This window comes from Cotesia glomerata, linkage group LG7 (genome assembly GCF_020080835.1).
Source record: "Cotesia glomerata isolate CgM1 linkage group LG7, MPM_Cglom_v2.3, whole genome shotgun sequence".
In the NCBI taxonomy this organism is placed as follows: domain Eukaryota; kingdom Metazoa; phylum Arthropoda; class Insecta; order Hymenoptera; family Braconidae; genus Cotesia; species Cotesia glomerata.
This window is the reverse complement of record NC_058164.1, coordinates 9,318,885-9,342,880: the sequence shown is the minus strand read 5'-3', so window position 1 is coordinate 9,342,880 and position 23,996 is coordinate 9,318,885. Positions and strand designations below refer to the sequence as shown.

Here is a 23,996-nt window from a genome sequence, read left to right as displayed (position 1 = left end):
TATTAAAAGAATGAAATATTGATTTGTTTATAGTTGTCAAATCTTTCTTGAATGCTTTAAAACTACACAGAAAAAAAAATTTCTTGCAGAAAGAAAATTTTAAGGAAAACAAAAGTTATTTTGGAGCAAGAAGAAATTTTTTTGGCTTAAGAAACTTTGACTTCATTCAAAAAATTTTCAATCTTCCTCAATATTTTCTTGAGTCAAGAAAATTTACACTCCAGTCAAGAATTTTTTTTTTCAGTGTATATATTTCAGTCGAATCAGATTCGTTAACTGTAAATAACTGTTATATTTAAATGTCGGTAAAAAAAAATCATGCTTTATGTGTATGTGAATGATATCTGAGTTATTAAAGTAATGAGGATGGGTAGATTTATATATTTTCTATTATAGTAAAATAGACCCTCTATCTTTCTGTAAACTAAAATTATTAAGTGCAAGTTTGATTTTTATATTTTTTTTTCCATTATTAAATAATCAAAAATTATGTGTGTTTATAAATTACTCAATTATAACAGGTATAAAAGGTAAAAGTATCAAAATTACGATAACTCAAATAGCGACAATAACAACTCAAACGTCGCGTGATCTATTTTCAGCGAGATTTGTTAAATATTAACAAATTTTATTTGAATGAAATAAATAGGGGAGTTCAATCAAATAAACCAAAATAAAATAGCATTTATTTCAAAGTAATCCATACTTAAATAAAACAAGTTGTCTCAGTATAACTTTTTCTAAATAAATTTTTCTCCTCTTGGTCCTGTCATAAAAATATTTTAACCTTCTCAATAATTAATTGGAAAAAAAAAAAAAAAAAAATAAATAAAATAAAATATATAAACAGAATGTCGGTGCTCTAATTTAAACGAGAAGCTTATTACTACGCGATCTACTCTGGAATGTTAATTTATCTCAACCCCTCCATGAACCTCGGACGCGGGCGGTTCTATAGCTTTTATGCATACATATATGTTTATGTATATGTATATGTATGTTAACTCGCCTACAGTCATGGTATAACTACTCAGCGATATAATATAAGAACGCGCGTTTGACTCATATATATAATAATATATGTATATATAACACGTATGTGGGTATGATACATGCCGACCATTCATCTTGCGAAACGAATGCGCAAAGGTACCGAGACACTACTATATTTTTCTTATTTAATTTTTCCACACGCAATGTGTCTATTACTTTTAATATATTTTATTCCACATTTTTTTTAAATACATCGCTATTCAATTGTGTTTTAATTTTTATAATTATGATTTATTCCGTCAATTATATTTATGAATTAATAATTAATAGGAATTCACATTGTAATTAAGGATAAATATTTTCCGACGATGCTGGGACTCGAACCCTCGCTTTTCGTGCGGTACAAGTAGCGCGCGACTTAAGCGTGACTTCATCAAGCTTTGAAAAAATATTTTTTTATCACTTGAAATAATTTTTATTAAAATAATTTCAGAATTTTTTGACGGTTCCAGGATTCGAACCTGGCGAAATAAATCGGTGTATTTAATGAGCTAACTATTGCAAAGTTGTTAATGGAAAGAAGCTGTTTTTGTAATAAATAATCGACAGTTATTTTATAATTAAATAGAAGCGTTTTAGATAAAAAAAATAATGAATGAAATATTACAAAACTCGTTTGCGTTAAAAATAGTAAACAATGCCTTTTGAAATGTATATTTAACATAGTATTCAGCATCTAGTGTTTCTATATTATACAAGTAGAGGTACATATACAGCATACAGTCTGAAGCGTACAGTGCAAAGTATATATATATTATGCAAAGTTTATCTCAAAGAGTGTATCTTTAAGGCAAAAGTACTTTAACCTCTTATTATATTATTTTTATTCAGAGGATCTGTACTTTTCGTTTTTTAATGGATGTATACATTGTGCATATAAAATTACTGATCCAACATGAGACATGAGAATGCAGGATAGGACGTCACATGTGGATTTAACTGGGTATATATCGGCAAGGATTATACTCGCGCATATTCGTAAGAAAGAGAAATCGTTAATATGTACTAATAAAGTATGTAACATGACCGACAAATAAACTCGTCTATAACTAGGTAGTTCATTTTCCCATGCCACTCCTCACTTCTGCTAGCTGCTAGTGTAGTTAGCTACACATATACTTGCACTTAATAATGCCAGTGGCGTCTGACGAGTTATAGCTTTACTCATAAGTTATAACATTAAAAGTCCTCTTTATCTACCTGGTTTTCACTTTTGCAATTTAGCGGCTCTCTTTTTATCGTTTTTTTGATGTACTGATATTTCATGCTTTACTTAATATAACTTTTAATTAAAATTCACATTTTAAGTATTTTTTTTTATTTCGCTGCATATTATAAATATTTTAATTCAGTTTTTTTGCAATTCATAAAATTCAGGTTTCCATTAATATTTAAATTATTTTTTTACTAATTAGAGGAGTAATGAAATTTATTAATTAATACAAATAATCGTGTGCAGTGAATAAAATTTAATTATTAATACTTTGCAATAAAAAGACAAGAAAAAAAATAACTGAATATTGTTATAATTAATTGGTGAGAATAACTATTAATTTTAGAAGATATTTTTTATTAAAAAAAATTTTTTTAACTTTTTTTGATAAATTTTTACAATAAAAATTTTTTTTTTAATAAAAAATTTCCAAAAAAAAAAATTATGTATAATTTTATATTTAAACTTAGATAATTTTTTACTCAACTAAATAAATCACTTTTCCCAATAAATTTATTTCCTGAAAAACTTTCAACACCAAGCTCCCGACAAATTTATCTCCAATCTTTCCATAAAAAAGTAATAACAAATCGTTAAATTATTCAATCGATTTGAAAATCAAAGGATGCGCAGAAAATTGGTAAGGTTCGATCTTAAGCAGGATATCCTGTAATCAAGATAAAATCTAAATATTTAATAACAATAAATAAAAAATTAAATAAAGTTATAAACATAAATATAAATAATAAATAAAATAATATACAGGGTGTCCCAAAAGTCACGGACGCCATTGTAGCATCTGATGAAAAAAATAATTCTGAGACGAAAAGTCCTTAGCCATTTTTCAATTAACCGCATAGATAATTAATTATTAATTAAAAATAACGTCTCTTTATTTGTTAGAGAGAGAGCGTCAGTGTCCAGTAAAATATGTGCCAAACAAAGACACAACTAACTGTATGACTAACTAGTTTCTATAGCTAACGTAGTCACACATATTTACTTACACATTCACACGTGCAAGCATCTTCGTTGGAACGCACTTGACTTGACACTAGTTCTCTCTCTCTAACGCATAAAAGGACGTTATTTTAATTAATAATTAATTATCTATGCGTCTGATTAAAAAATGGCTAAGGACTTTTCGTCTCAGAATTATTTTGTTTATCAGATGCTACAATGGCGTCCGTTACTTCTGGGACACTCTGTATATTATCATGCAAGTGCATGCGCTCTAGTTACACGTTTCGCGTGTAAACTCATTAGCCCGGGGCCTACCTAATGAAAAGCACCGAGCGCATCGTTTGTACTCGTTAATGAGTAAAAAACCCTGTGTATACATACTTCCATTGGAAAATCCTCTACCGGAAGAAGTCGATTCCATTATACATTATCTCAATTTTTTTCGCTACTATATATGTATAATATTTAGTGTAAAAATTAATTACCGAGTTTATTTCTTCTTTGATTTCATACTCAGCGGAAGCGATAAATTTCTTTTAAATTTTTTCGGTCGATTAGTAAAATTAAAAAAAAAAAAATTACTTGTACTTGTACATAAGTCGATAAGTATATAATATAAGGACTTGTATTTTAGTAATCCGGCAGGTCTTTGACGGTAACATAAGAAGCATTATGATTTATGAGAATAGTACAGTGAACCTAACTTGTGCGGGCCCACCGACGTGTTCGTCATCATATAACGCGAGAAATCTCATATCAACTACCATACGTGTATTGTATAGTAAGACGAGTAGACGAGCTGAGTTTTAGCTGTATAGGTGCTCTCTCAGCCTGAGCATCTTGGATCAGCTTTAACATCGTATTATATTATCACATATGTATATCATATGTGTATATGTGATGTTAAGGGGTGTGCAGGTACGAGTAATGTGAAAGAGAATGAAAACGTCGTGGTGGGTAAGTCGAGAAGAGTTGCGTTGAGTATAATAAAGAAGAAGAAGAAAAGGAATAAAAATATAAGTATAAGTATAAGAACAAGGCTAAAAAGTATAAGATGAGAGTTTTATATATGTGTATATATGTATATAAAGAGGCGTACGAACGGCGATGGGAGCGAAAAGTGGCGGTAACAGGTGCAGCCGCACAACCTAATTGACTCTGCCAGATCAGATCCTTTACTTCCCCGTTCTCGTCCCTTTACGTCCCTATCCATAATGCATCGACATTCTTGTCTTCTAAACACTCTTTAATAGCTACACTACTTTTCCTTTTCAAATTAATAATAACGAGTTTTAGTAATGGAATTAAATTCGTATGAAGATTTAAGATAGGACTTGATATAAACGACAGACTGAAAAATTGGTTTACTTTTTACAAGGATTTATTTGAACGGATTATCAAATTAAGTTCATTTATCACAATTAGTTATTTTTAAAGAGGACATTTTTATGGAGAGAGAATTTGTTTGAAGGAAATGAGGGTCATTTGGTGGAAGAACCTGGCAAAAAATAACAATAATAATAATAATTAGCAGCCTACAGTTATTATGTGTCGGTCGAGAATCACGAATTATCTATAAAAGAACTTTGGATCAAATATCTATAGGTATTTTTGATGACAATGTACAAAGTTAGGATACTTCTGAAATTAATTAAAAAAAAATTATGCTCAATTCTTATTTAATAGAAAATGTGACGAAATAAACTTATAGAATGACAAACTATTCAGAATTCATCCAAAAATTTGTTATATAAATTGACTATTGCTAAAAAAAATATATAATCATGAAAAAACAAAAATTTAGGTCAAAAACTTTTTGATGATAAAAAGTTCAAATATAGATCTCTTTTGAAATAAAAATATACTCGTCACAAAATTTTCCTTACTCTCTTTATTATATTAATTAATGTTTGATATAACTGCATTTACATGTACAAAATAAAATAAATAAATAAATTTTATCATAAATGAACGGATTTTATTATATTAATACGCCGGAGACAAAATTTTTCTCATTTTTTTAATTACATAGATAATAATAATATTAAAAAATAGTTTAAGATTTTTTATATTTCTAAATTTGTTTATTTTTAAGTTAATTTAAAATCTTTAAGCACGAATTCTGAATATTTGTTTGATATGTAGAGTAAAGCTCTCAATTTTTCTACAAATACTTATTTAATTTCTGTCAACAGAATTTATACTCATTAATTGTATATAAAGCTAAAACTTATTGAAAATCATGAAATTTAAAAATAATTATTCAAATGCTTTATGCCACCCTTCTAGTAACTAAACCTCCAAGTACAACCACATAAAATAAAGCGGAAGCCGTTCATTATATCCTCAAAATAAAATCCAAGCAAGTTTAAACCGGCATAAAGATCCTTTAAAGGCTCATCTTATTCACAATGTAATTATTAAGTTCAAAACGGATTTTGCAGGCTCAAACGAGTTTGTTATTTTCTCGAGATACCTTTTTTGTAACTACTATAACGAATACACACATAACAAGAAAGGGCGCCGTACCCGGGACCGGAAGTCTCTAAGAGGATAAAAAATAAGCTCACGGATATTTGTCTGCCGTGCAAAGTAAGCGAAACTTTGTCGGTTTTTGAGAAACCACTTTACAATTATTTACCAAAAAGTACTAAAAGTAATGGTGATTATGACTACGGCGCACCGAAAACTAAAACGAAAACAAAAATGAGCCAAGATCCACGCAGATAAAGAAGGAAAGGTTTTAAGTTTTAATACACAATGGACCAGCCGACCGGATGATGCTGTAGGTTCGTTACCAGGCGCCTCAGCTTCTTTTATTATTCCTTTCTTCTTCTTTTTTATTATTATTATCATCGTCATTATTTTTTTCAAATTTTTTTTTCGTTAGGCAGGACCTAAATTACCGATCTAATCGAAACAGAATTGAGCCGTGGGCTTCCGGCGCGTGCTTTTTCATCGTGTATTATAAAATAACATAAAATATATTATGAATTTATTTTTTTTTGAACCATCAATTTGTATATTAATTATTTGATAAAATATTTTATATTAAAAAAAGAATGTAAAATTTAGAGATAAAATTTTCTTCAAAAAAATTTGACTCGTCGTTTGATAAAAAAATAATGGAACAAAATTAATTGATATGTAATATATTTTAATTAAAAAAATTCAAAGGTCCAATTAGCCCCTCTCAGACTTTATTACCTCAAATATATCTTCCTTGGTCATATATAACTCGGTATTAAATATAAATATAAATAAAATACGAGGATAATGATAATGAGAAGGAAGATGATGGTGAAAGTAAAAGAAGAAATAAGAAACAAATCTGGCATCTGTTGGTCCTTGAGTCATTAATGAGGACCTGTACAACCATATGGCGTCCTGCAACAAAGTAATATACACGTGTACCCGAACATTTTTATAAATAAAAATAAATAAAAACTAAAAATAAGTAAATAATAATGGCCACCGTACAGTAAGGAATCAGGACGAGGTCACTTTTTGCAAACTCACTCATCACTGAGCCGATCCCAAACAAACAAAAAACCCACGAGACTGGTTATTATGACGTGAGAGGATCCTCGGATATGTCTTGTGCCTTCTCTAGCTTCATTAAACTGAAATGATAAATACATGAGCGGCGTTAAAGGTATATACTTAAACCTACCCAGCTACGAGCCGCGAGTAGTTTTCATTTTTAAGAATATTAATTAATACTTAGTAGTAGTAATAAGTGATTTTAATCTCGCTTCTGACAGTCTATATTTTATGTTTTATGCTTGATATTTATATAGAAAAAATTTTCATCATGATTTAAAAAAATAAAAAGTAAAAAGAGTTTACATTTTTCTTATGCCGTCAACTTTTGAATTTGTATTAATTTTATTGAGTTTCAATTTAAATTACAACCTAAAATCTTTTTGATTATTATGAAAATTTTACTTGTAACTCGTGAAGTTTATAAAAAAAAAATAAACGATTCAAAATAAGAAATCTTTAGTTTAAAATTTTTGTTTTTAAGGATTTGATTGTAAACTAAACAGAAAAATTTTTGAACAAAGAAAAATTTCTTAATTTAAGAATTTGTCTGCTCGATTTAAGAAAATCAAACTCTCAAAAAGCAAATTTTTAGGTTCAAAATTTTTTTTTCTTGAATCAAGTTTATTTTTTTAAAAGTATCATGTAGACCCTAAATTTTTTTTGACCAAAAATATTTTTTAATAAATGAAAATTATAATTAAAAGTACATTCTTTTTACTCTAAAGGACCTCAAAACGTCAAGATCTGATGAAAACTCAATTTTTGAAAAACGGGGTAAAACCAATAACTTCCCGATTTTCGAAAATTACAATTTTCTTAGCGGGAAGTTAAAAAACAAATCTAAAAATTCTTCAGTTGCATACTATGTTTTGAAATGAGACAACCATGTAAATCTAGTGACAATTGTCTCGAAGTAACATAAAAAGATAACCATTAATTATAGCGTCAATTTTCTAAATAATTTTCTACTATGAAGAAATTTTTTCTAGTTATTTCCAAAGCCGTCATTGTTTATAATTCCTTCGTATGTTATATTAGCATATGCTTATGATAATGGTGAATTGTCTTGATACTCAGGAGTGGGACTTCACTAGACGTATTTCCGTCAACGAAATGCTAGAATGGAGAATAGTGAGTACGGCAGAGTTCGTAAGACTTATGGAAGTTTTTGATTACACCAATTACGCGTAGCTGTAAAGTAACACGAGACATATTATAATATATATATCATGTGCATTATTTTAAGGCCAATGTACTTACTTTTGTCTAAGCAAAGTTTTAATATAAATATTACGTTATCTTCCGGTCATAAAACATTAACCCGCAAATAGAATAAAAATATCTCTTATTACTCATAAAATTTATTTTATTGTTATGCTTTATGTGTTGAAAGATTTTCTTTAAAAAATTTGTTAGAGCACGTGGTTTCCCTTATACGCGTTGGCAATTAGAGGGGTTTAGTTGTAGCAAGAGTAAGAACTCGAAGAATGGGTTTAAAGAGCTAAGCCAAAAGACTTAAAAGTAAAGTAATTAAACGCATCGAGATTCCAGTTTAAGATCGAGGTGATAGTACATTTCCGGTGAAGAAATATCAGGCAAAAACAAGAGTACGGCTTGTATGTAATTATTAGTATACGTGTAAGAAAAATTGTTAACGCTTTCGATGAGTCGAGGCTTAGAAAAAAAATAAAAAAAAGATAAAAATATTAAAAGAGATTCGTGCCGAAAGATCGATAAGGTTAACGATCGCGAGGTTTTAACGAGGAAATAATTCTGATTTTGAAGTATTATAAGGGTCGTAAGAAGAAGATAAAAGTACAGCCAACAGTTACTCTCTCTTTCTCTTATTATTTTTATATATATATGTATATTACTCTAATAACTCCGGTTTTACCGAGAGTATTTTACTTTGCGGTTGCTCAATCTCAGCACTGACACGACATGATACTATTATATGTACCGGGGGCAAGTGAAACCGCACGAGTTGCTGACATGTACGCTATGAGTTAGCGTAAGGTTCAATTGCAAGGTGCTTATGCGATATCAGTTCATTCATATTTTTCATTAAATATTTTATTCTTACTTACTTTCATTGAAATTTAATCGAATTATAATTGTAATGAAATTAACAGATGACTAACAATTTTTTTTTTTTAGTTTTATAACAAATAAATTAGTACGGCAAAAAAATTCCACGAAAATATTTTTAGGTAAATTATTTCTTAAAAATATCCTTTTATAATAAATTAATTTGTTATAAAAGTTCTAAAAATGATTAAGTATTTTGATAAAAGACCAAAAAAATTATTTTTTTTTATAGAAAATAAATTTTTTTTTGTTTAAGTTTTTAATAATTTTTAAAATTAAAAAATTCGAAAAAATCACACGAGACTTACGCTGAATATTTTTAAAGGGTTTGAAATTACTATCTAAATTATTAGAATGTCAAAATATTTATTTAATTAAAAAAAAATTTGATTTAAAATAAATGACTAATAATTTTATTTCTCATAAAATTTTTTCCAGATATTTCAATTTAATTTTTCCAAATAGGATGTACATATAAAATTCTTATTATAAATAAAATTTTTTTAGTTAACCCATCCGGTCGAAATTTATTAACTTTCTACCACATTACATCCCACAAAAAAGACACAATTTAATTCAATAATTTCGTCTGGCGAGTAATTCTTGACGTGATGTTTAATGAAAATCTGGATCGTAATCGACAGAACTGGCGCAGCAACTTTTTTTGGTACCGATGCTACACTGGAATAAATTGAATGCGTGTGTGGAACAAAGACAGCGTTATACTTATAGTTACTCTACCTGTGTGATCGCTCGTTTAACCCTACACTTTAAGTGTCTTGTATTTATTTATTGCTTCCTGTTGACGACAATTGAATTTAATTCGCAGCTCTTCTTTTTGCGGTCCTCTTTTTACTTTCTTAATGACAACAACAATCGCTATCATAATCACAATCACTATCCTCTATCTAAATAAAAAATCGTAATTATAATCATGATAAATTACGCAAACGGAAACTAATGACTTTGAACATGTTAACTCAAAATATAATTCATATCAAAACCACTCCCAAAAATTGTCATCATTCCCACGGATGCACAAAAAAAAAAAATTAACTTGATTGGAGAGAAAAATTCTTGAACCAAGAATATAATTTTGAAGAGAGTAATTGTTTTTAATCAAGACGAAAAATTATTGAATTAAGTAAAATTTCCTTAAATCAAGAAAAATTTTCTTAAATCAAGAATTTTTCTACTCAAACCAAGAATATTGAGCTCTTAAAAAATATATACTTGATTCAAGAACATTTTTTTTTCTGTGTGAAATTTATCAGATTGAAAAAAATAGTTACAGCTGAGTCGAAGAAAATTCCTCAAAAATTTTGAGACTATAATTTTAAAATCAAAAATAAGAAATAATACCTAAAAAAAAATTTTAACAAAAAATATACTTGAGTCGTGTTCCGCTCCAAAGATTACAAAGTTTCAGTTGCCACAAAAAACCACTTTACCTTTTATTTAACATTGATATTACTCGACAAAAAATTCTATCTTAATTTAATTTTTTCTTCTACTCGGCTCACCGAATAAAATTCCATCTATATGATGTATGACTGGTATTATAAAAATAAAAATAAATTACGACTGGGACTTCCGTTTTATTTCTACATAATGCGAAATTAATTGGCCCATCGTGACCCCGATACCTTGTCCTTTCGCACGACCTCCATACTTATATCTAATGTATAATATAAGTATATTTTATTATTTGTATATCAACCCTAATTAATTCGTATTATTTTTATTAATTTTCAGGTTCAGTAATAGTTTCCGATGTCTCAGAAAATCCATCAGCCGTCGTTACACTGCCGAGTTACGACCCGCAATTTATGGCGCACTGTTACTTCCCCGCAGAATTTCAAGGAGATTTTCTGATGCAAGTAAATGGGCCAGGTGGCAAAGGATCCGCGAATTCCGTCGAACCGATCCAGTACTCGGCTCTGAATATCACTTTCGACTCCATACCTGTCTGGGGGTACTGTCATAAACGAGTCGGAGAAAATGTTTTGCTGGTTGACACGTGAGTGGTTAATTTAAATCTTATGTAAATAAAATTCCGTATAATAAAAATAACACTATAAATTATATCGATTCTTATTTATCATCATTACATTTTATTTCTTCACCATTCTGTTCAGCTGTTTATTTATTTACCTTTTTAATCTTATCTAAACAAGCGACCCTCGTCTATCTCAATTAATTACTTTTGATAGCGCTATTTTATTCCATCAAATATAATAAAACGTTATATGTTACGCATAATAATAAAAAAAATAATAATGATGATAAAATAGAAAAAGCTTTTATACGAAAACAGATTGATTGATGGGTCGGAGTATTTAATATTTTAAAAATTGCGAGGAAGCATTTAACAAATTTTTTTATTAGCTAACAATACTAAAAGCTCGATGATTTACGCAATCAATAAATAATCTCCGATTATTGCTTACACATTTTTTATCTTTTACATATATGTAGCTATCTATAACTCTTATATATACCCATGATAATATTTTTCTCTGTAACGTGCCATCAGTATATTTTATATATAAGCTGCTTTGCTGTCCATTTTTTGCCGACTCCCATATGCTTCAATTTATTTTTTTTAATCCTCATCTTTTTTTATTCGGGAGGTACTTAAAATTTTTTCATCAAAATATCTCATTTATAGTTTCGATCAACACTTTTTTATATTATTTTATCGGTACATTCCGAGCGATTTTAAATTCTCGTGCCAGAATTCCTTACACCCGAGTCGATAGGCGAGAGATTAGAAGACATTTCAAATTTATAGTTAGTAAATTTTTTACTTGATTGGTGAAAATAACTTTTTTTCTTCAATATTATTGAAAAAAAATATAGAATTATCATGATAAATTTTTTTTAAACTCACAGATTCAGTATGAAAAATTTTGAGTGAAACATAATTTAATTTTCTATATAATAAAAGTCGTATTTTGAGATTATTAAATTTATAATAAAAAAAGAACATTACAGACAATAATTCATTATAATTAATTTTATAAAACTTTTAATAATATTTAGCAAGGTACCGACGGTTAATTAAATGAAAAATTTTCGATTTGATCAATAAGTTTTCATGTTTACATTATTCGTGTATATTTTCTTAAAAATAGTAAACAAAGAATAATAACTTTCACCAAAAACTTAAATTAACATTAAATATTTGAAAAAAAAAATCTTATTTTATTTATTTATTGCCAGAATAATATACATACATACATACATACATATAATACTCAAATACACATATATAGTATGCATCTATAGAGATGAAAATTAATCATCTGTGCATAGGCCTGGTTTAGTTTTAACTTAAGTATATTACATTTATAATTATGTCTTGTCACCCTAAAAAGACAGGCAAAAATGTATATTTAAAGATAACAATTGCTGGAGAAAAGAAAGATTATAAATTTTAGTAGTTGTAACTTATTATATAAAAAAAATATAAATAGCAGATATTAAACTAGTTTATTATATTTACCCATCTTGCAATTCATTATTTTTTTTTCTTATTAATTTTTTATTAAGGTGTAAAGATTCAAAGATGTTTGGTAATAAATTATAATTTTTTACCGCAACCACATATGAGTTTTTAAAGGCTATGCTTTTGTTAATTTTCGGTTGTATTATTGATTTAGGTCTAGTTTTGCCTTGATAGTTTATATAAATCTCTCTGCATGTATTATAATGGTAACAAATAGACTCGATGATAAAAGTATCTTTAACTGTCGGTATGGGATTCTCATAATTTCTGTCTTTAACAATAATTTCAATTAGTTTATTTTGTATACTATAGCTAATTTAGTTAATACATTTTTATAACATCCTCCCCACGCAATTATACCATAGTTTATTATATTTTCAAACAAAGTGTGGTATATTATTTTTAGTGTTTTTTTTTATCAAAAGTCCATTTTAATTTATGAAATAAAAAAAAGAAAAATTTAATTTTTTTAATAAGGTCTGTGACGTGACTATTCCATCTTGCATGACAGTCAAAGATTACCCCTAGGTATTTACAACTGTTAACTCTTTTGATTTTTTTATTGTAAATTGATAACTCAAAAACAGCAGGAATGCTATTACTATTGCAACCAAATGTTATGTATGTTGTTTTATCAACGTTTAGAGACAAGTAATTGTCTCGTAACCAGTTTCAAATATTATCTAGATATCTATTTAAATTACCCTCAACTTCAGCCCAGGATTTGCCTGCACATTTGATTACAGTATCATCAGCATATGCCGCTAGTGTTTTCAATGGAAAAATGTTAAATATATCATTAATATAAAGGACAAAAAGCAAAGGTCCTAATATCGTCCCTTGAGGGACTCCTATTTTTATTATTCTTTTTTTACTTCTGATTATGTTCATTTTCATATCCTGATATCTATTTGCTAAGTAATCTTTATTTAAATTATTCGCCACTCCTCTGATACCGTAATTTTGTAGTTTATCCAGTAATATTTTATGGTCAACAGTATCGAAAGCCTTTGCCAAATCCAAGAAAACTATAACGGATTATTTTCATCCAGATTCGAATATATAAAATCCGTTATTGATGCAAGTGCATCTTTAGTAGATTTGTTTTTAATAAAACCGAATTGTTCTTCCGCTATTATTTTACATTCTGAGATAAAAAGATACATTCGTTTGTATGAGTTTCTCAAGTATTTTGGCAATATTGGAAATAAGAGAAATCGGGCGATAGTTCGTCGTGAGATGTCTATCCCCCGATTTGTAAATAGGAATAATTTCAGCACATTTTAAAGCATTAGGCCAAATGCCTTCACCCATACAAACATTAAAAATATATTCAAGCGGTTTGCTGATATTATGACTAATTGCTTTTAAAACTTTGGTATTTATGCCATCAGTGCCTCTTGCTCATAATTGAGCCTTATTCTATTTTAATCGAATAATTTCAGCCTACATAAAATAATTAAATAATTGTAACATATTTAGTATTTAAAATCAATATGAAAGTATTAATTTGAAGCTGAAATTTTTTCGTTAATATTTTCTATAAAATGTTCTTAAATAATAATTAACATCAAAATTAGTCTTTAGAATTTTTTTACAAAATTTATACTTCTCAATTAATACAATAAAATACTAATAATTAACCCAAAATAATTAAAAAATACATATTTTAACGTCTAAACAATAATTTTATCACTTTTTAAGCTACACAAAAAGAAAAAAATTTTTAACTCAAGAATAAATTTTATTAGCTTAAAAAATTATTAAAAAAAATTAAAAATTTCCTAAATAAAGTCAAATTTTCTTAATCCAAAAAATTATTTTTCCAAAATAACTTTGGCCTTTCTAGAAATTTTTTGGCGCAAGAAATTTTTTTTTCTGTGTACAGAACAAAAAACAAACTAGACATTTATTTAAAAACACAAGATGACATTTCAAAGATACGATTTGATTACCAGCACTTAATTTCCTATCAAGACATAAAACGTTACATTAAAGCAAATGAAGAAGTAAAGTAGTTAATAATTGACATTGATGTGACAAGCAGCAACCATTGATAAAATAAAAATAATAAAATCCAACAGGACTGCAGAAGGGCAATGCATCAGGTGTTTCCGGTTGAAGCGAAGATCCCGCAATATCATTGAAGTCTTCTCAGAAGACCTCAACAGGTGCTACACATACGAGGACATCGCAATAGCTTCTTGCGACAAACTCACCTCCAGATCCATCCTCTACCGTAAGTAAAAAAACTGTAGCCTATTAGACATAGAAAAAATTACAATTAAGAATTATTTATTTTTTTTTTTCTTTAATGACCACGATTCATATTTTGAATTACTTTTCATTGCATCCGACAAAAAATAATATAAAACGTAAAGATATTGCTCACAAGCATGTGATGTGAGGAAGCTTAGGCGTCCTCATACGCGTGACCTCACGCACGCGCGTCAGCATATGAGCGTGGGTTCCTTTTTCTCACGAGTCCATCAATTAAAATACCTGCGTGCGCGATTCCATCAATCCACCATTTGCATAATCACGGCTCGATTATAACCCGATGTGATGCATCCAGTTCAACATATAACATACAACATACATTGTTAAGTTCTTTTACCTCAAGGTTATCCGAAGCTATCTGCATTAATTCATATGTATAGTACACTAATAGTACATACAGTCGTACGTTCAGACATTTCTGTAGTGCATGATCAGATGTGATGACTTTTATTCGAATCGCACGTCTAGTAATTTCTTCTTCTAAGTCTCAGCTTACAATTATAATCATTTTTAAAAATTCTCCGTTAGCTTGTGTGTAATGCAAATAATTATTTTAATTTATCGCATTCGTAAGACTCCGATATGTTAATCCGGCTGAAGTATACCTGGGAAAATTTTTAATTTTGTTTTAATCTATGATTGTAATCTGAAGCTTAAATTATTGTTCAGTTTCTCAAAATTTTTCCAGATTGTGATTCATATCTTGGAAAAAATTAAAATTTCTAAGGAATATAATTATTTATCACAATATGTGATATAATAGAAAGAAAACAATTGAAAGTACAATTCTCAGGATTTAAACTTTTGAAATTCAAATTCATAAAACGCTCAAATTTTGTAATTTCTAGATTAAAATTCTTAATTTCCTGCCATTTTTAACTTCCCGGTAAGAAAATCAATGATTTTCGAAAAATCGGGAAGTTATTGTTTTTACCCTGTTTTGCAAAAATCGAGGTTTCAACAGATCTTGACGTTTGGAAGCCCTAAAAAGCTTTCCTGACTATTTTTACGATGATGTCCGTACGTCTGTGTGTGTGTGTGTGTGTGTGTGTGTGTGTGTGTGTGTGTGTATATGTGTGTGTGTGTGTGTGAATATGTGACTCCCTTATAACTTTTGAATGACTGGACCGATTGGAACCTACCAAACGGCGTTCTAAAGGGTTCCCTCAAACTTAGATTAACTGTGAATTTGAACCGATTCGGACTGATAGATTTTGAGAAATTTTGAAAAATCTCAAAAAAAATAAAAAAATTTTTTTTGAAAGTGGTTTTTTTGGAATAACTTTTAAACGGCTTTATAGATCAACTTCAAAAACTAATCCTCCTTTAAGCTTGAAAAACCACGTCGATCGCCACCAAGCTGGTGTAAATCGGTTGATTCGTTCGAGAGATATCGTGAACGAAAGAAAACCGAAAGAAGTGTTTTTTCTGGATTACTCCGAAATTTTTGGTTCGATCAATTAAAACTTGAAAATAACTTATGAGGATGATAAAACTGCGTCGAATGCCGCCAGCCGCGTGAAAATTGGTTGATTCATTCAAAAGTTATTGCGGTTTGAAAATTCCAAAAATAGTGTTCTACGAAACTTCTATCAGACTTTTGAGCTGGGAGAGCTCAAATGCATAGAAATATTATTTCTTCGAACTCAACAAGCTCAAAATATCACATAAATTATATTTTGAGCTCAAAAATCTCAAAAATGTCATAAGTACAATTTTAAGCGCCCAGGAATGGAATTAGCGGGAAGTTGCAGGGATGGCCTTTAGGGTGAACCGTTTTTCTAATTTTTTTTTTTTTGGATACAAGGTAAAACGTTTCGGAAGTCAAAATCTCTTAAAAAGTGGAAAAATTCTTGGGACCATTTCTTAAATCTTTAAACTTTCGATTGATTTGAATTTCAGATGAATTATTCTTTTGAGAATTTTTTGTTTACTTCGCCGGAAAAAATTATATAATTCTTATGTAGTCTAACGAATTGACCCAGTCAAAATACGATGAAAGATGTTTCAACAGGTTTAATACTTTTGCTGAGAGTATTTTCCGGTTGTATTTTATAGTAATTAAGTTTTGTCACGATTTTTTTACTGTTTGGAATTTAAAACTTTTTTACACCAAATATTTTAGTTCTTATCTCTGAAATAGTTATATAAAAGAATATTTGTTTTTGTATATAAAATATTTATAGTAAAATTAACAGCAATAAAAAAATTAACTAAATTTAAGGTAAAAATTTTGAACGAAGAAAATCATTTTAAAGAGAATTTTCTTTTGAGAACTTAATTTTTTTTTTTTTTTTTCATTGTAAATCTGAACAATTGATAATAAAATTCTAAAATGTTGATTCAAAATTTAAGAAACTTTAGAAAAAGTAAAATACACCGAAAAATTAAATATAAAAATTTTTAAATGCACAATTTACTTTCTGTAGACTAAGTCACAGGATTTTAGTTTAAAACTCCTACTCAATACTTTATTACCATTTAAATACACGGTAGTCACTGTGTAAACATTAAACAGTGTTTAGAAAGTGACTACAACGTATTAAAATCTCAGTAAACACTCAATAGGTGTTTTAAATTAATACATTAGATTTTATAGTAATAATTTTCGGTGATTCATCAAAATAAATAATAATAATAATAATAATAATAACAGAATTTTGCAAAAATATGAAATAATGAAATAAACAAGATAGTTATCGTTAAAATAGTTTGGTACCGAGCATATAACAGCAAAATATAGGAACTATTATCATTGGCATACTAAGGAAGGTAGAGATCAGTACAACGAGATCTTGAGAATCTCTTGGAGTTGGATCCAACGAGTTAGTTGTGTTGTTAAAGTATAAGGCACTCCCACGCCTCCAAAGAGAATGCAGAGGCAAGTTAGGGTGCGGCAGGATAAAAAACACGGACGCGAAACTGATGGTATATAAAATAAATGTAGGTAGAAAAGAGTCGACGTGTATAATATAACATTTTATTTCTCTCTATCACTCTGCTCTTGGTCCTCCTCATCCCGGTCGCAGTCATTATTTAACCGACTCTGTGTAGCTTAGAAAAGAAACAGTCATAGCGTTGGTGGTCCTCGAGGGTATTTTGTTGACGCCTTTGAATACTTAAACATTGAACCTCTGGCCAATTGACCATCCAACCGATTCAAACTATTTATTTTTATTTTTGTTTTTTTTTTTTTTTTTAACATCCTCAGTCCTCATCCTCCGACTGTTGCTTTTTCCCTTTATTTCTCTTCCCTCTTGTTCCTTTTAGTAAACTTTTTGTTTCAGGGAATTAAATAAAAGATCATTGACGGGGAACGCTGATCGTGTTCGTCATGCCCATGGGAATTAAAACAAAGAAAATAAGTAAATATTTATTGCTGCGTTGCGCTTTATTGGTCATTATCATTATCAATACTTTAGTATACTTGTTCACCTGGCTGGTCTTGATGCTTTCGAAGATCCCCGGTATTACTCCGGCAATTCAAACTTCCGCTTCGATAATTATTTCACTTAATAGTCGTATTTCCATTTATACTTATACTTCTATATCTATTGCATTATATGAAGTGTATGAAGAAGCTTACTTCCAGTTCGACTTACATTATTCATTTTTTTAACTGACACTAATTATAATCCACCGTTCGAGGTATATATTTAATTATATGTAGTTTAAAAATTTTAAATGTTGGATAATGTGTTTGTCCAACGCGATGTACTGCAAGCCTAACGGAATTATTATGTGAGATTAAATCGTGTGATTTTTAAGACTGATAATCTTTGTGTTCGTTAACAACCTTCAGCTTAAGTTCCGGAGTTCGAAATTTTTGATGAAATTATTTTAAGTTTTTGCAATATTATCCACGTATAGATAAAAGTATCGTTTATAATTAATGTAAAATTTTTATCAATTTATATTTAAATAATACATTTTTAAATGATTTAATCTTTCCGGAGTGAAGTTCATTTGATATTGTCGAAATAAAAAATTTTTTATATTTTTTATTGAATAAAAAAAAAAAGAAATAGTTGTTATTCGTTTTAAAATTACAAAATACGTATTTAGAGATTTTAAAAATTAATATAACCTTTTTCAGTTTGTTATAACAAATAAATTTGAGTATTTAAAAAAAAATGCATCGGTTTTTTTTTCAAAATTTGAAGTAGCATTTTTTGATAAATTCTCTCTGCAATAATTTATTTGTTAAGAAATCTTCAAAACCCGTGTAAAAATGATATGATATCATTATGACGCTCATAATGAATATCATAATGAATCTCATATTTTGACACTAATATGAGATTCATATAAAAGCCATATCAATACATTTGAAACCTGTAATAAGTAAAATACTTATGGAAACGAATTTTTTTTAATTAGATTATAAAATTTTTATTTTTCTTATTGGAGAAAAAAAATTTCTAGTAATTTGATTATGGTTCATTATAAAATTTGATCTACACGGATCGATCACATGGGGATTCGTGACCAATCCATAGTGACAAACGCATAATTTCATACTGAAGTCATAATAGTATCTGCGTAAACTCATGATGGAATCAGGCTGAAATTTTTCAAATTCATTATGATATTATTGCCTTCTATTCATAATTCAAGAAAAAAATTTTTTATTACTGTTGGAAATTCGTTAGGATAGTATCTCCATGATGATATTAACATAATTTCATTATGAAATCATAATGATATTGAATTGAATTCAAAATTTAATGATGGTCATATCTGCATAAAATCATAATGATATTTTTAGCCTTTTTAAATCGTGATATAAAGTTATTGAGTCATAACTATATACAGGGAATAATGCAAAATAATTAAATTAAAGAAATTTTTAGGACGATATAAATTGTTTTCAAAATGAAAAATAATTATCTTGAGACGAAAAAATTTTTTCAGTTAAAAATTTTTTTTAAACCAAGATAGTCAATGTTTTTCTAAATATTCTTCCGAGTTAAGAAAATCAAGGAGGAAAGTTAAGTAGTTCAATAGTATAGTGCATGATAAAAATACTGTTTTTCTCAATTGTTATACATTTCCTCTGATTAACAGAAAAAATGAAAATTTTACTAATCTACTTAAAAAAGATTCGTTCTCACAGGTATTTTAATTATTACGGGTTTTCGAAGTATTGATATGGCTCTTATATGAATCTCATATTAGTGCCAAAATATGAGATTTATTATGATATTCATTATGAGCTTCATAATGATATCATATCATTTTTACACGGGAAATGCCATGTTTCTTCAGTAGTCATTATAAAAATTTATTAATTCCTACTTTTTATGTTAGGATTTATTAAAAAGACTTAAAAACAAAATAATCCTTATAAAAATTCGATTCAATGTTTCAAAAACGTTAAATTTTTTAAAATATATATAGTTAATTTTTACAAACTTAAACTTTACATAAATTATTTGTTAGTAATTTGATTTATGAAACTTGTTTCACCTGAATAAAAATTTATTTTAGCCCAATAATTCCGTACTTGGATAATTTTCGAATTAAAATCCATATTCACTTCGCTGAAAAAAACTTCAAATTTATCCCGCATGCAGAGTATTTTATTTATTTAAAATTTACTCCCAATTTTTTACAGTGTATTGTTATTAGTAGTTTTAATTTTATATTTACATTATTATTTTATTATTATTATTATGGGTGTTTATTTGAAAAAGTATTTAATCACTTGTAAATACACTCCCATATTATTACAATGCATATATAAATATTAACTACAAAGAAGAATATACAATTTGATACAAAGTTATCTCAATCTCAATCTCTGGATGTATTCATTGATGCATTGTTAAGTAATTTATATTACAAAAACTTGTCTTTGCCAATGGCCTGTAACTTTTTAAAATGCACCGACTGATCTCTTATAGAGTCTCGCGTCTTGCGTCTCGCATCTTGCGTCTTGCGTCTGGATCTTGAATCTCGAGATGTAATACAAATGCTCGATCCGGAGGTCAATGAAGCCAACTTGTACTGAAAAAAATTCATGAAAGAGAACAGGTAGTGAGAAAGATGAATGAGAATTGTCTGGTTCAATGCTCAATGCTTTCCGTTGATCGTTCATGGTTCAGTTTTGCTGGTAGTCACTCTGCTGCTGCTACTACTGCTCCTGCTGCTGTTGCTGCTGCTGTATAATACTTAACTGCTATGACTAGTCTACCTGTCGAGCAAATGACCTTGTCCGTGACCAAATGAAATTGCTTTACGTCCGGTCTTTTCACTAACTCGCAATGACAGACACAATATTTTTTTTTTCTTTTTTTATTCCTTTATTTATCATAAAAAATTTAACCAATTGCATTCTTGTCACCGCTTAAGTTATGTTTCAATCACTGATGGTGAGAAAAAGTTTATTGAGGAATTTCATAGACAATATTTTATTTATTTCCCATTAAATTTGTATATAAAAGGTACTTACATGTAATCGAATTAAAAAAAATTTTTTTATTTAATTTTTGTAATTAATATAATAATTTGAGTATAGTAAATCGAAAAATTAATGCCGGTTTCAAATTTTTACACAATTTTCTTCATTTTATTTTTTAGTAATTTATTAAAAGATAAATAATTCCAAAAAATATTTGATATTTTTATAAATACTTTAAGGATAAAATTTTCATGGAAAATTCAAAAAAATTTTTTTGTTAAAAATGGATATTATGATTAAGCACTCAATAATATCTTACATGAACGAAATTTTTTGATTTTTCAATTTCGATGATTCAAACTAGAGATATCGTATACACCGAGACACCTTTTTTTTGGAGAACCTCCTGGAGATCGCCTACAGAAGCTAGAAAAATTATTATCTGTAAAAAAAAAAAAAAATACAACTTATTAATAAACTTGATAGTTACTACCATGTGTTCATTTTTATATTAATCAATTAAGTCACTTAATCAATTTTATATTATTCAAAAAGCCTTTTCAAAAAAAAGTTATGTAAAAAATCACTTTTTTTGGCCTTCTTCACCGAGAAAATAAAATTAACTTAACTTAAAAGAAAAATTCTTGGACCAAGATTAAGGAAATCATTTTGAAAAGCTTCATTAAGAAATTTTTCTTGGTAAAAACAAATTTCACTTAGTTCAAGAATTTTTCACTTTTTAAGAGAAAATTTTTTTCTCAACATTGAAAAAATATTTTCTTTCAAACCATTTTAACAATAATAAAAATAATAATTATTGTTGTTATTATTATTATTATTATTATTATTATTATTATTTATTTATTATTATTATTATTATTATTATTATTTATAAGTTTTCTGGTTATAAATCCAAAAAGCAAAAAGTTGGTCACGCGCGTGCGAGATTCATAGTCTAGTGTCTCAAATTTCTTGGGGAGGTTTATGTATTATATATACAGAGATATTACAGAAAGCCCACGTGAGAACAGGAAATCCCACAAAAATTTACCCCACGCGCATATCTCTGCTCGTGTATTTGGTGTAGCTCAAATAAGAAACCGAGTAAAGAGAATTATGTGCATACACATATGTATTAAAAAGCAAGACTAAGACCAAGACCACGAAGTATGTAAGTAAGATCCAAGAATAAATAGAAGGACTTATATTAAGACGTGGGAGAGTAACGAAGACCCTTTCACGAACGGTGTGTAGTTTCATCTACTTCCTGTCCATTAGAAAAAAGAACAAACTAGATAGACCTGTAGACCTGTACCGACTCAATCCAGAGTTTCACAAAAAATTTTCTGAATGATCTCTGGAATTTTTCATTTATTACATCTCGCTCTATTCAAAACGTTATTATTATATATTATGTATAAAGTATTCTGTAGACTAAAACCGCCGGCTTCCTGTTTCGGATATCGACAAAACACTAAATCCCAGCCAAACAATCTCCGGTCACGTATTAAGCTTGTATTTATGTTTAATTCCGAAAAATATTTCAGTTTTTTTTTTCATTCGTCTTTGAACTCTAGGATTTTTTAAAGGAAATGATGCTTCGTTTTTGTCCGTAGTATTTATTTGTTTGGTACATATACTTTGATCAATAGGAAAACTCGAGGAAATGGTGCTATGGAATGAATTCTGGAAATTTTGTATCGAAAAATTTGAATTTAAATCCTGGGATTTGTAGGGCTGTAATTATTATTCATTTTTCTTTGTAAAATTTAGCTATTTATAGATATTTTATTATAAATTTTTTTTCTTTCATGAAAATGTTAAATTTCAAGCAAATAAAAATATTTTTTTTTATTTTTATAAACAAATAAAATTTTCCAAAAAATAGATACTAGTTAAATTCTCACACTATTAAAAAAAATAAAGTTTATTTAAGAAAAAAAAAAGTTTGAAACAAGAAAATTTCTTTAAAGAATTTGTTTTTTATTGAGGAAAAAAAATTTCGAACTAAGAAATTATTCTAGTTGGGTTGAATAAATTTTACTTAGTTCAAAAATCTTCTGTTTGATTTAAATGAATTTTTTTAAAATAATGGTCTTGGTTCAAGATTTAAATTGATTAAAAATAAAAATGAAAAACGTATTTTATAAATAATACTAAGCAGAAAATTTCATAATTTACTCCGCACTTTTACTTGCATAAATTTTTAAAATCCTAAAATTCTTATTCGAAATCGTGTTTTTCTCATCTTTCCTTTTAACAATAACTTTCTAAAATTAGCATCAATTACAAATGTTCAACTTGTCAAGGTTAGATGATTCCAATGACACTGAAATTTAACACATCTCTAAAAATATACAATTTCCCAGGATCTCACCGAGAAAAATTACAATTTTTAAAAAATAACAGTCTTTAAAATAAACTTTTCCAAGACTGTTAAAAAAATTTTTCCAAAATTCTATTTCTTCTTCCCTGACAACTTAAGTAATTACTAAAAATAAAAATAATTATTATTAAATGTATTATAAATAAAAATGTTATTGAACTTGATGTTCCAGGTACAAAAGAAATCGGAGGACTACCAATTCGAAACGAATTTTGCCCAATAGCGGGAAAATATTTCTTTAAATACAACGTTAACGATGGGACGGAAGATACCACCGAATGCAACACATTCTCATCGACGCTGGACAACTGCCCAGACGGCTCGGTATTCAGGTTGCAATTTAAAAAATGTGCCTTCGAAAATCACGGGACTAATTTAATTGTCGAAAATCGTACCACTGAAGTCGATAGAAGTAAGCATACAGTATAAAATAGAAAAGTTATCCTGAATCATACATCTAGATAAACATACACCGTTAATTAAATACATAAATATATTTTTATCATGATCTTTTTTTAATTATCACATTTTAATAGCAATTATCAGGTTACTG

The 23,996-nt window shown here is 28.1% G+C and overlaps 1 protein-coding gene across 1 annotated transcript in view; it reads left to right on the top strand.

Annotated features, from left to right (window-relative positions):
• LOC123268992 overlaps positions 1–23,996 on the top strand; it is a 53,235-nt gene that overhangs the window by 22,164 nt on the left and 7,075 nt on the right. The window contains exons 2-4 of the mRNA XM_044734467.1: positions 10,619–10,883; positions 14,459–14,613; positions 23,616–23,855. Of these exons, the coding sequence (XP_044590402.1) occupies positions 10,619–10,883; positions 14,459–14,613; positions 23,616–23,855 (660 nt within the window). The remainder of the gene's footprint in view (positions 1–10,618; positions 10,884–14,458; positions 14,614–23,615; positions 23,856–23,996) is intronic.